The 14,184-nt window shown below is 37.1% G+C and overlaps 1 protein-coding gene across 4 annotated transcripts in view; it reads left to right on the top strand.

The window, feature by feature from the left end:
- Nucleotides 1-14,184, top strand: part of SPAG16 (sperm associated antigen 16) — a 365,904-nt gene that overhangs the window by 4,588 nt on the left and 347,132 nt on the right. For 3 of the 4 annotated variants that reach the window (XM_033064223.2, XM_033064222.2, XM_033064224.2), the window contains exons 4-6: nucleotides 3,686-3,813; nucleotides 7,841-7,978; nucleotides 13,675-13,782. In XM_033064223.2, coding sequence (XP_032920114.1) covers nucleotides 3,686-3,813; nucleotides 7,841-7,978; nucleotides 13,675-13,782 — 374 coding nt within the window. The remainder of the gene's footprint in view (nucleotides 1-3,685; nucleotides 3,814-7,840; nucleotides 7,979-13,674; nucleotides 13,783-14,184) is intronic. The other variant, XM_033064225.1, reaches the window with a different exon arrangement.

The raw sequence follows: 14,184 nt of genomic DNA, 5'->3' as shown, positions 1-14,184 counted from the left end.
TCAGATCAAACTCTGACTGGAAGGTGACAACAACAGAGTTTTATGTGTATTGAACCTGAATATGCCTGAAAATTAAGGGAAGGATTGCAAAAGAAACTGTTTGAGATGGCAAATGCTTAGTGATAGGGAAGCAGTGGAAATTCTTCATGTTCCTTAGGGATAGCTGAGGTTATGATTGTTGTACTGTGTGAGTTGATGTTAAAATAGAAATTGGAAAAAGGGAAAATATTTTTAACCTGTTGATCTTTGGACAGTGCTGTATTTAAATGATCTTTTACCTCTTCATTGATTTGTTGAACCTGGAGTGGTAGAAAACAGTATGCTGATGTCTATCCCAGTTAATCAAACTGAAGAAACTGTTACCTTTCCTTAAAACCAGCAGATCATTTGTGCTCAAACTTCTATTCTCTTTGATTTTAAGTTTATTCTAAAAGTTGTCTGCCTTCTTCCTGCTGGATTGGTTATTTGGAGGCTTCATTTTTTTCCATAATTTTGAAACTGAAGTAATGTTTTCAGCCTTTGGACAGAAAGACATGAATAGAGAAATGTTCTAATACACTTGCTAGTTCCCTGACAGCTTTCATAATGATTTACTGTATATTTTGTGAAGCTCGCTGACTCGATTGTTTGGTATTAATTCCCTGCAAAAGCCGAGTGCTTCTGATGGCCCAAGTTAGAAACACTGTTTCCTGTGTGTTAAAATTGAATCAACATCCAAACTCTGAGCTAGGAAGCAAAGTAGAAGGCTGTCTTCTTCACATGATAAATAATTGGTCATTTGTTTATTTTTTTAATAGCTTGTAATCTTGGCTAAAATGAATTAACTTATGTGATAACCATAACCTGGATGATAATTTTAAGTGATTGTGTGTATTTGCTGCTCAACTTGCTGTTTACTTGTGTATGTAATCGTACATTAAAGTGCAATGCTAGGTGCATAGATCAGTGATCATCTAAACATATTAAAAATTGGATATTTTTCAATTTATCAATTTCAGATACTGAGACTATCCAGAGTTTCTAAGTTGAGTAACATAATTTGTCCTTAAGCATATCTCTGCTTCTTTTTTTTTAATTTTTTGAGAGATTTTAAAATAGTATAAATTATTTTTAGACACAAAAATATTCTGCATGTAAAAGAAAATATCCAGCAAATAGGGACTGTAGTAAAGGAAGCAAAACTTCTGGAAAGCCACACAGAGATGAAAGCTGGCTGAAAAATTTTCCTCAGTAATTACAGCTGTTAGATTTTCCTTCCAGGTTTTTTGTCCTCTTAACATCTACAGTGATAATGAGAAGTAACATTGACATTCATTAATGTTGCAATTTTTGTATGCTTGGTTTTCAGTTTGTGTGAACATGTTAAAATCCTTGAGTTCCCTTTTTATAGTCTTCTTAAATTTAGTAAGTTTTTCAAGAACATCTTCCCTTGTTTTACAGAGAATTATTGATTTATTTGGTGTTCATATTTCTTCAGTGGACAGAAATTCTTAGAAGTGGAAGTTCCTAAAGTTAAACTCTTAGACATTAATTTATTTTACTGGTCATATTTAAAATTTCTACATGCACAATTTTTGAGTATTTTAATTAACACAAGGAAATACTTAAAGCAAATATTTAATTTATTTTGACTCCATGGTCATACTCTTGTAATAGGATGGTTTTGTCCATACAACTGCTATAGGATGTCTGTTTGCATCATGTTAATTGAGTGCATTTTTCTCATTTCCAAACAAGCAAATATATACAACAAAATTCTAGTTATGCTATTCTGTTGGTACTCAGCCATGGTTACAATGAAACTGAAGCACGTGGTTGGCCTCATATCAGTCCCAAAGTCTGGGAGAGAGCTGGCAATTCAGTTCTGGTTTCCTGAGGCCCTGCTGTGATTCTGTGCCTGTTAGACTGAATTCCTTTCTCCCTGTATTGTTCACTGCTCCAGCTTTGGTTCCTGGAATGGTACTCAGTGCTGGTATCTGGCTAACAAATTCTCTTCTGCACAGATGAAATTAATTCCTATCAAATTTCCATTTATTAAGGGAATCAAGCTGTGTCACTTCTTCCAAAGCTTGGCTTTATAGATGTGTTTGGAAAACTACAAGCAACAATATTGGACATGTACCTCACTTGGAGTAAAGAAAGCAGCAAACCAAGGCATGCAGCTGCATGTCTGCCCATGTACTCTTTAGTTGTTGTATTACCACAATTAGAAAATAGATCTGCCTGATGTACTGGAGCTCTAATAATGAAAATATGCTAAATATTACATTGCACTTGGCATATTGTATTAGTCATAAGGCAGTGCTACATGGCCTCCATCAGACATGTACAATCCTTTCTGGTTATATTAGGTTGCTTGGATTGAAGACATTTTCTGTGTTATACAAAATGGCCAAGAGATTTTCCCAGTGTTTTCATTTTATTGAGAGAAATGCCTTTATCTCCAGGTAATTTATGCACTCATGGTGAGAGAGCTGCCACTAAGGGCATGAATAAGCCATAAATGAATGGAGTTATCAGAAATCCCTGGCCTTACAGATTCTTTTATAAATGGATGCAGGAAATGATTTGCAGTCAGAGCCTTTAGCATGAGTTGATAAATCTCTCAGTGGTTTTTTTTCCCCAGTTTTGTGGTATTTTTTATAATCTCTCACCAAGATGCATGTGCAGTGCAGTAGCTTGTCATGCATTGTCAAGCAGGTCCATTGTGGCACTGTGCCCAAGTGGAGTTCCCAAAAGCCAAGACCTCATATTTAGGTATGTCAAGTCTCTGCAATCCATTTGATATCTGAATGAAATAAGGCCACCTCTTTGGCTGCAGAGTTGTGGCAGTCTCTCTCATCTCATTGTCTTTAAATGCTTTTTGTGGGGGAGTAGTCTCAGACTGGGTCATATTTTCCTTTTTTTCCCATGCCTCCTAGCATTTTGAATTCTCTCTGGGAGATCTAAACACTAAGCTGTGTGCTGAGTGAGTTGAATGGGGTTGGGTGAAGGGAAGAGATTTGCATTGCATCAGAAAGCTGTGAAAGGGTTTTTTAATTATTTTTCTCTGTAGTAGGACTGCTCTGTTCTGTGTTGATTCTGCTTTTGGCAGTGAGCTTGCCCCATGAGCTGACCTTTTCTGCAGAGCTGTCTGTCTGGGTGGCACTGGGGGAGCTGCTCCTGAAGCCCTGGTGCACCATCTGCCTTCTGCTAACACTTGTAGCAGTGCTGTCTGACAGCTTCCCTCAGTGCATCTTGAGAGGAAAGGGACACTTGATCTTTGTGAGAATTATTCCTAAGGGGTCAGGTGATGGAGATGAGGTTCTGTCTGTCCCTCCACTGCATGCACCATTACAAAAATCATACAAGCCATTCTACTGGCACTTGGACTGCTGCATTCTTCATTAGATAAGGGCTGATATTTACTCTGGTCAGTGACAAAAGATCACCCATCAGTTTTAATACTTTCAGTGATGTCAGGTTTGGAATACCTGCTTAAATAAGGGGGGGTTTGAGTTATTTCTTTATAACCTTTCCCAAACCTTGCCATTAGAAGGATCACTGATTACACTTCTGATCTAAAGACAAGGGGAACATTCAGCTGTACTCCAGTAGATCTGTGACTTTAGATGACTTCAGAAATAGAAAGAATGCTCATGACATTTCTTTGGTAAGTTTAACAGTTATTGAAATTTAATTTCAGGCTTTGCAGTCGGTTCTGACTTCCGAGAAATCGGTAGCAGAAATACCTCAAGCAATGGATGACTTCTTCTCCAATTTCCTGGTCAGATTGGGAATGTCTAGAACCCTTGACTGCTTCCAGACTGAATGGTAAAATAATTTAAGTGACCATGTTGCTTTGGGAATTAGGTGGTCAGGATTCAAATATTTTTGGTATTTCAGGATATTTTTTCAGAAAACTCTCCTGAGTAGAAGTCATTCTTAAATATGTAGTGTTTAGCAAACAAATGTATTCCTGGTGAGAATGAGGAGCCCTTGTTTAAGTAATTGGTAATTTTTGGTACAACATGTTTTTTATTTTTTAATATTTAGTTCATACAGTAATCAGAAGAATAATAAACTCATGAGTTGTTGCTGTCTTCTTTTTCCAGGCTTTTGTAGATTGCAGGGGTTTTGTCCATCCTTTATGCAGGAGATGCAAGGTGCAGCTTTGTTTAAATACACCACTCTCTTCATGCATCCTGCAGGATGTATGCTTTTTAATGTTGATTAAAAACTACATTTAGGAATGCTGCAAAGCTTTGGATGAGAACTAAATTACTTTGGAGCAAAAGATGACACTTGTCATAGAATTCTGTTGGAATACATGAATTTACAGACTTGCTCACAACCAGCAGGTTATGTTGGAGAAATTCTAAAAAGTGGAAACGCCTCTCTTTGATTAATCTTGTTCTGAGTTTCAAACATGAGCAGTTCAGAGGGTTTTTTTTTAGTGAAGTCTCTAAAAATTGTGTAATTTGAAAATTAGAGAAAGTTAGAAACATCTTATTTTGTCATACAAAAGCATTGAAGCTTTTAAATTTTCTTGGAAATATTCTCAGGTGTGGGATCTGTGCTGTCACTTGCAAGGCTCTGGTCTTACTCATCAATCAGGCATTGCCTTTGGAATTAATAATGATCTGCTTTTTGATAGCATAATGATGGACTTAAATGGTTCCTTGGAGAAGGAGCACTAGACTTCTGTATTCTTTCTCAGCAAAAGAACTGATATGAACAGCATTAAGTTTGAAGTCTAACAGTTTTTATGTTAAAAGATAATTAATACTAGAGAGATATAAATAGTGACCTTTTTATGAGGCTACAGCTTTCTTTGAAGCATTTAGGGTCTGAATTTATATCAATGGCAAAATTCAAATTGCTTTTTAACAGAAAGTGCAGGATTTAACAGGCCCTATCTTGTAAATTCTTCGCTGTACATATATTTTTTCTCTGTACATAATACTTTTAATTTCAGTAGCTTTTTAAAAATGAGCTCAGCATGTCAGTATCTAATCTTACTGTATAGAGACTTTCTGCATTAATACCTTGTTTCAGAATGTTTCATGTTGGTTTGAAATGGATAATTTACAATATTAATGAATGTGAGAGCAGATTAGTGTACTTGGGTTCCTCATTATGTATTGGGACGACACTCTTGCTCTCATGCTGTGGTGATCAAGTACTAATGGAATTTAAAATGAGAAATTAATTAACGTAGAGAAAATTTATCAGAAGGCTGGCTTTGAAATTATTGTCTGCCTGAGATCTAAAGGTCACTTAAATTGGACCAAATTGTCTGTGTTTATTTTGGAGTTGGGAAAACACTGTTACTCTATCCAGCTGTATAAAATGCTGTGATTTGATTAGGGTTTATTTTATGCCAAGACTCTTATATTTCAATGAAGTAATGAATAATTTTATAAACATTTGTAGTGATTTTTTTCTTCAGTTATGTAGGCTGTTTTGCACATAATTTTTTTATTCCCATTATACTTTAAGGAACTTTACAGTTAAATTATTTTTTGACTATCTAATTTTCCATTAAACTTTCCATTCATTTGTTACACAAGAGTTGATAGCACATTTGTTGTTTATTGAAAATACTGGATTGACAGCTTTTAAGTATGAAGTGCAGGGGCTGATCAGCTGTGAATTCCTGAATCTGCCAGTCTCTCCCTCCTAATTCTGAGAGCCCAGGTCATCCTGAGCTATCAGTTTATTGCAGAGCCTGTGTGCAACTTTATTCCTTTGCAATCCGGTTTCTAGCAGTTATAATGTAAAGTGTATAGTAATAATGTATTATTTCCAGTCAGTCTGCACTGAGCTTTGATGACAAAATCATAGTTAACCATCTGTTCCTTAGGTTTCAAGATTCTTGGTTGATTTTTAATAGTGATTTAAGAATTATAGCTCAGTAGTTCTGAAAAGCTTAGTAAAATACCTGTGTGTGCATGGAACTAATTTAATTTGCATGTGCAATGACAGAAGTGAGGAGAGCAGCTCTTTGGCAGTCAGCTGGGTGTGGAGGAGGGAGCTCTGTGAGATTTACAGGACCAGGCTGATAATGAGATTTCTCAGTGCTATGTGTTGTGTGCTTTTCTATTTCTGCTGCATGCACAAAAACATTCACTTCAGTACAGTTTGTAGACAGTGGTGTAGTGAATTAAGTGGTATTAATTGTGTTTCATGGAAATTGTCTTTCAGAAATCTTAGCTCTGCTGGTGTCGAGGTTCATCAATTATCCATGTTTGATAAGCCTTTGTGCAAATGCTTGGTGGTTTTCATGAAGGGTAATTAGGGCATTCAGTGGAGAAATACTTCCAGCAAGTGAGGGAGTACCTGGAGTTGTAAATTTCTGCCATGAGGTTGCCCTTATTTGCAATATTTCTGATAGGAGTTGTACCTGTGCATCAGTCACTGTTTGGAGGAAAGAAAAACACCCCTAGGCTTCTTTCTTAGTGTTAAAGCTTATTCCTACAGCAATTTACTTAAGAAAATGAAGTGATGATGGAATGAATTTTACTGTGGACATGTTCAGATGAATTTTTCAAGAACCTTTCATCTGCTGGTGGTGAATGCAACAGCTTAATTCTGAGGGATGAGGATTCCAAGAAGTATCCTCAGAATGCAAATACATATCTGACTGTAGGAAGTCATTTGGACAGAGATACTAACATTCCCCTTAAGTTTTTTGGAGGATGTTAAATAAAGGTTGCTTTTTTTAGAAATGCTTTTTGTTTCAGCAGCACGATTATTGATCAATGAGACTGGTGATTACTGTCTTCAGATTTCAGAATCTGCTGCTTATATCCATCCAGGTGCAGGAGATAGTGTTTAGTATGATTTTTATTTCTATTTACTTATGTTCTTTTCATACTTCCTTATTACTTGGAAACAAAAAAAAAATGCACAGACTCAATAAATTTTTCACCTGAAAAGGCAAAAAATGTTCATATTGTTCTTTATAGTGAGCTCCCACCCAGAGCATTTTCCCAGCAGGGAAGGTGCTGTGGGGTTATGGTGTTTATCTGATTTTAGTTACAACTCTATGAAACTTCTGGTGAGATCTCACTCTTCTGTCTGTACTGTATTCTTAGATTTTACTGACATATCACCAAAAGATGGATAGTCCTAAAATAGGATACTGGATGAGCAGATGTTCTTGCTGGAGCTATAGAAATTCCTGGGGTGCTACCCAACATTCCAGGCTGCTTCAGATACTTTTACTTCTTAAAATCTGAGTCTGTGCAAGTATTTGATTAAAGCAACCTTCAACCTTCTACATCACAGAATCAAGTATTCTCAGGGGCTGGCAAAATAGGTAAATATTGGTAAATATAATTAAATAAGGAGAGGGAAAATAAACAAGAAGAAATGAAGGAGTTTTCCTAGGTGAGCTCTGTATTCCATGTTGAAAATGACTCATTCATGCTTATTTTCTGCAGCTTGAGTCCTCAAAAAACCCAAAAAAACCCCCTTGATGCATTTGAGCATGTGAGATAAAAAGGACCATGAGTATATCCAAATGCTGTTTGAACAAGAATATTTGTTTCTGCCTTTTATTTAAGCTATTTGAAGAAAGAAAGAAAATAATTGTTTAATGTGAAGTTCTGTGCTATGTCTTGACTACTATGAACAAAACACATTTTAGAATGAAAAGCAGGAGAACAGAACAATGTGGTGGGGTAGTGAATTCACTGCTGTGAATTCTAATGATCACAGAAGGTAAATGCTTGAAGATGGTAAATATTGCTGTGATTCTCGTTTAGGTAAAAGGTAGCACAAGAAAGAAAACATGAGTGAAGAAATGGAAATATGGAATGAAATAGGTAAAATAAATCTGTTTCTTTTCTGCCAGGTATGAGCTCATTGAGAGAGGTATGCTCACAGTTGAGGATGCTGGGCTGGTTCCAGATGTGTACACCCGCAACCAGCAGCTGGAGACTGAGAATCTAATCTTGAAGAAAGATCTGGAAAACTACAAGCACTCTGTCAAGTATGTTTTTTGATTTTATTGAAACTTTTATATATAGCAGTAGATGGCTAGATAAAGTAAACCCAAGTACTTAGTGAAAAATAGTAAATTCCTGTTTGTTATGCTGGCTACACAGACTTCTACTTCTAGGTGACATTTATAATTAAAGTTCAAGTTTTTCTGAGTTCTGTTAGAAATGTAAACCTTAATTTCGTTTATTTGTATTTATTAGGCCAAAAATAATTTTCAATATCCAGTAATCATAACAAATTACTACAGAGAATCGTGAGAGCCTAATAGGTAGAACTAAAAAATAAATTGTTATGTGCATTTGGTATTACTGCACTATAAATTACAGCTACCACAAACCTTCAGCATAGGAAAAAAATCACTATGCATTTATTCTTCATTTTTTTAATTACAAAAAATCTATCACTCTGGGCCTAGTGGTAATGGTGTGTCAGTGTAAATTACCATCATTGATTATACTCGTGTGTGCATTGTAGTAGTTTATTCTACAAGTCTGCAGGACTTCAGTGATGAGAGTTAAAATACTCAACCTATGAAGTGGGGTGATGTGGTAATGAACCCTGTGTTGCATGGCCTTTTCTGGAGAATGTGTTTGCACGTGTGTGTGTTCATTGAGAACATGCTCTGAGGCAAATCCCTTCAGATTTGCCTGTGTGTGGTTTCAAAACATGGAACTGTAAAGTTAATTCCATCTCTTTGATTTTCCTCAGGATTGCTGAAGTGGCTAATTTTCATTTAGGTTGCTCCTTTCTGTGAAAATAAACCAACAAAATTATTCAGATGTTAAATAATCATTGCTGCTGATAATGGTAATTAAATTATTTTCTGATTGTAATGATTTATTGCATTTTAAATTAATGAAATAATTGGCCACAGTCAGGCAATTTAATAAACAGTGGCAACAATCAAGTCAGATATTGTGTAGTCTAAATATAATGATGCACTGGGAGACAGACCATAGAGAAAACATTTCCTTTTTCAGTCTGCAGTTTCTTTGGACAATGGGTACTCAAAGATTGTGTTTCACATGAGTGGGGTAGAACAAGAAACAGTCACACAGAGTAAAAGAAGAAAGGACAAAATGTGGTCCTCGTAAAATTTATCCTTGATAGTAGCAATTTCAATGAGCATTATTTTCTTTTTTTCCCCACTATTTTTCTCTCTTCCTCCCTTCCATGAAGCAGAATGCGCTATGACAAAATAATCTGAGTGGATTATGACTTGATAAGAGTTTTCCTGGGTTTGTTGCATTGCTACATTATTATTTAATAATGTAAAGCTCAAACTCATTTCAGCATGGTCTGAATGAGCTGTTTGGTTTTTTTTTTTTTTCTATAAGAATATCTTTTTACTCCATGGGGTGACAGGAAAGTTTTTATAGCAGCTGTCTGGTTAAAAGGCTGAAAGATGACATGATAATGTGCAACCAGGAGCAAGCAGGAGAGGGAAGGAAGTGCAGGTGTATTGGGTTGCCACAGGCTCTCTATTAGATAAAATACCTCCAGTTCAATCCACAAACTGAAACTGGGCCCTGCTTTTTCACATTCTGGTGTTTGTTGGAACGTGAAGTGGCAACACTGTGGTGGCAAACAAATGGGTCATGTCACTGGTTTGGTGTTGCAGGGAGGGCACCAAGTTCAGGGCAGTTCTGTGTGACACAGATTCTGTGTGAGCACATCTTGTTCACTGGCATTTCCTGTCACACACTGCAAGCATTCTTTATGTGCCTGGTGAAAACACTGCTGAAGCCAGACCCCGCCTTTGTCCATTTGCAGGGACAGATTTATTTCCAGTCTGTCAGCTGTTACTGGAATGCAGTCTAGGCAGGTGTGAAACTTGGTCTGTGCCAACAGTGCTCTGTCACTACTTCGCTTTTCAGCCCTTTCAAGTCAAACAGCTTTCAAAGATCTCACTATACTAATGTTTTGTGATACTCATTTCATATACATTGTTTTGAATAATCTATGTATTAAACAGTGCTGCTTCTGAAATAATTGAAATGGGTGAAATTGAGCATTTTTGCTGTACATAGATGGGCTACAGCATTCTTTTATTCCTTTTGGATAAACCCTGGTCATAATACTGTATACTAAAAAAATGTTAACAGCATTTTTTCTTGTCCATACATTCAGTAACTTTTACCACAGCAAAGGCAGTGGCTCAGCAAATATTCCAAAAGGCGCCAAAATTTCCTGGAGGACAATGGAGTTTTCAGAGAGAATGACTCAGAAAGCAGAATGCCTGAGAGCATGGGAGACATGCTGATTTGACTAGTTAGAAACCAAGGATTTTGTGAGCAAGGAAAGCCCTGTATTTTGCTGTGTGGATTACGTACTCAGAAAACATTGATTGAGAGCTACAGTGCTGTGAAATGTATTTGAGGAAAGCTTTTAATTACATTTGGTATTTCTGAGCTTGGTACTCTTGGCGGCCGTCTTGCAGGAAAGGGATGTTATTTGGGACTTAGGCAGTATGGGGGCCCAGGATAAATGCCTATAAACCAATTACCTCCTGCTTTAATGTTGTTTAGCAATTGGAGGAAGACATTTAGTGTCTAGAAGCTATCTGTAATTGTATTTTGGGTATTTTAATACAGTATTTACATGATTGCATGCAAGCAGGGGGGCAAATTGAGTAGATTGCAGGCTGCTGGTTAGATTTCACTGTGGTGTTTCATTGTTTAAAGTGAAAATTGCAGTTAGCTTCATTTCCTCTGTATCCTGAGCATGTATTTTTTATAGCTTGTGCAATATCTGAGGGCATCTTGATGTCTCTGCATACACTAAAAGAAATAAATATCAGCATAATCCTTTTACTCCAAAACTAAGTATGGTTATTATCTTAAGGTTTAGATACACCACTAATCCTTATTTAAATGATTTCTAAAAATGACCACTGTGTGGTGACAGAAAACAAAACTAATTTTACATTGGTTTGCCATGTGACACTAGGTAAAGGATACCTCAAATTTGCCCACTTTCTTTTATCTTGAAGGCTACATTTGAGCCCCAGTCTATTGCTAAGGGGTGTTGTTACCTGCTGAATGTTTCCCTAATGGGCTTTCCTCCCAATATGCAGGAAAAAATTGTAAATAACACTGAAAATTGTTAACTGTTAAACAAGACTAAAGTAATTTCACAATTACATGCCACACCTGATTATAAGCCGCACGTTACAATAGAGAGTGTGATAAAAGGTATCTGTTCTATCACCATCTGTTGAGGGTGGGGGCAGTGATCCTTATCTCCACAGGAGATATTCTGCTAATGGGCCATCCATTGAAACCAGGCAGGGCATTGTTCTTTATCTTTTCACAACCCATCCTTCCTCCAGCCAGTCATTTTCTGCTCATGGCCATTGAGTCCCACTGTGGGACTGATAAAATTACTGCATCCCATTGGGAGTTGCCCCAGCCAGGGGGAAGAGCCCAACATTTCTTACCAAGATAAAAACAGAGGTTTTGGGACACTAAGGGAGCCCCTTTCTCCACTGGACTCCAGAGGAAAACCGGATTTCTCCACATCACCATTGGAGCTCCGGAGGGAAACTGCACCTTGTACAGGAGCACTGCTCCAACTGAATCACATCTGTCACTGCAGGAGGATGCAGCCACCATGGAATGGGACTGCTGCCAACACCCTGCCTGACAGGGTGTCAGGTTGTACTCTGACTTTGTCAGGGTTTGGAGTTTGTTTCTTTGTAGTACTGTATTTCTATTTTAATTTCCCTAGAAAAGAACTGTTATTCCTAATTCCCATATCTTTGCCTGAAAGCCCCTTGATTTCAAAATTATAATAATTTGGAGGTAGGAGGTTTACATTCTCCATTTCAAAGAGAAGCTCCTGCCTTTCTCAGCATACACCTGTCCTCCAAACTAAAACAGCAACTTTTCATTCTTTGTCCATATATAAGCCACACCTATAAGATGCACTTCCGGGTTTGGACCAAAATTTTAGTCAAAATGGTGCAGCTTATAATCGTGAAATTAATTCGTCATCTTTTGTGGTGTCTGGTCACTTCATATTCTGGTAACATTTTTCAAAACTGAGAATAGATTGCAGTTTCATAGCCATATCAAACTCTGCCTATCTGATATGAAATAATTTGATTACCAGATATTTTGTGTTTTTCTGTGGTCAGACCCTGTCTGTTGCCTGTTTGTTTAAACATGTACAGTCAGGCAAATGTTGTCAGGGTAAGATTGTGTTGGTCACAGGGACTGTGAACGTTGACATTTAAAAGCTCTTTAAATGTTTAGGAATTTGTTATGTAGATGGGATCAAAGTTGTGCCAAGCTGTTGCCTGAGGTATGTAGTTCACAGCATCAGTTAGGAAGTGTAAACATTTGCAGGTACCTTTGTTTCCTTTATGGAAGCACACCCAGCTTACAGCCAAAGTAATGGTCAAAACAGAAAGTTATCTTGGAAGTCACATTTATTATTTTGGTTAGTGATATTAGCAACAAAATGCTTAGTTCAGCTGCTGTTTCTGCACCAAAATCTAACTATTCCTGCACATGTTTTTCCACTTACACCATGGGGAAAAGTGCCCAGTTTTGTGCACCAGATTTAAATGCAGCTGTTTAATTACATGGTGCATTTAGCATCTTTGCTGCTAAGTGCCATGTAAACTAGATAGAGTAAAAGCCTGAAACTATGTTTTCCAGAACTGTCTTTATTTCAATTAAATTTTTAGGGCTATGACTTGCAGCATCTCGGGGGGAATGCAGTCCCACCTAAATTCAGTGGGATCAGGGTGTGTAACTTGCCTCTCAAAATCCCTACTTATGGATCTTCTTCCTGGATCTCTTATTTTGGCATATTCAGTTTTCATTTTGGTTTTACCTATTTCTTCAGCTCCTGTTGCAGAGGAAACGAGCTTTATTTCTGCAAGAAACAAGTATCTAATTTCAGTGCAAGTTAATTTCAAGCTTCCTTTGCAATTAAACAATTCACCTACTAATCTTTCCTGCCAAACCCATATCAATAAAGGCAAGGAGAAAATGTACCAAATATATGAAGAGTGTTTTCTTTTTTAGGCTTTTGGAGCAGAGCATCTCACGGTGTCCCATGGCTGTGTGTAGAATGTGCTCAGAGAATAACAGGTTATCAGTATGTTTATAGGTAATTTTGAAATTGAGTCCTTTTGCTACCTGCTCTCACATCCAGGGCACACCTGAGGACATGATTGAAGAGACCCTAAAGTGTTTTTGGCCCAACTTTTTCCGGTAGGCTCTCCAAATTAATTTGCAAAGCAACAACACAGATGTAATGCAAGTATATTTTTAAAAATCAGTTTTTTCAGTATGTTATCAGTATTATCAATACACTTTTACATAGAATTTTAAACAAGAAGTTTGGTTTTTGTACCTCCATGAGACTCCTTGTACTTAACATAAAGTTGACCTCAACTCTGATGATTTGTAATGCCAGAATCCTTAGGGATTCTGTCTGAAGGATCTGAGAGAAACAGAAGAGTACCCATGGTTTTGAACCTCAGCTGGCAGCAAAAAGACCTCAAAAGTACATATGCTCCAACACAGGTTGTACTACCAAGAACTTCCAGCTTACATACAGTGGTCATGTGCAGATCTGAAAACGAATTCCATATGTATTCAGCCTACCTGGATGCAGCTCACAGCAGGAGACTATCACTGCTGCCTTGCATTTTCTGTTTTTTGCACACAGTAAAACAGAAGAGGCTCTCCAAAAAATGCAGAGAGAACGAGACTTCCATCGAATGCATCATAACCGAGTGGTCCAGGAGAAAAACAGGCTGATTTCTGACATGAAAAGGTACAAAATCATTTCAGTTGCTATACATGTAGCATTAAATATAATGATTTGAATTGTTGCCTGATAATGAGATAACACTATGAAATCTGAAATGAGTCTAGCTGCATTTAGTTATGTCCTCATAAACAGCAGCTCCATGTGACCATTGTGCCACACAGATCAAAAAATTTCCAATGATGTATTTTTGATGGATTTTCTATGATTCAATATGCTGTAACGAATACATAGCATTTCTAACAGTTGAAAGCAAAAATGAGTTGGTTTTTTTACCCAGGTCTTTTGCCATAAATAGGTGGAGATTTCTGTTTAGAACCTTTGCCTGCTTTAAGGATAACTGGTATCACATCAACTTCAGTGTCTTTGCATTCCTCATTCTCATAGTTGGCATTTTCTGTCACCTTG

Source organism: Catharus ustulatus, chromosome 7, assembly GCF_009819885.2.
Source record: "Catharus ustulatus isolate bCatUst1 chromosome 7, bCatUst1.pri.v2, whole genome shotgun sequence".
In the NCBI taxonomy this organism is placed as follows: domain Eukaryota; kingdom Metazoa; phylum Chordata; class Aves; order Passeriformes; family Turdidae; genus Catharus; species Catharus ustulatus.
Note: the sequence above shows the minus strand (reverse complement) of the source record. Positions and strands in the feature narration are given on the sequence as shown.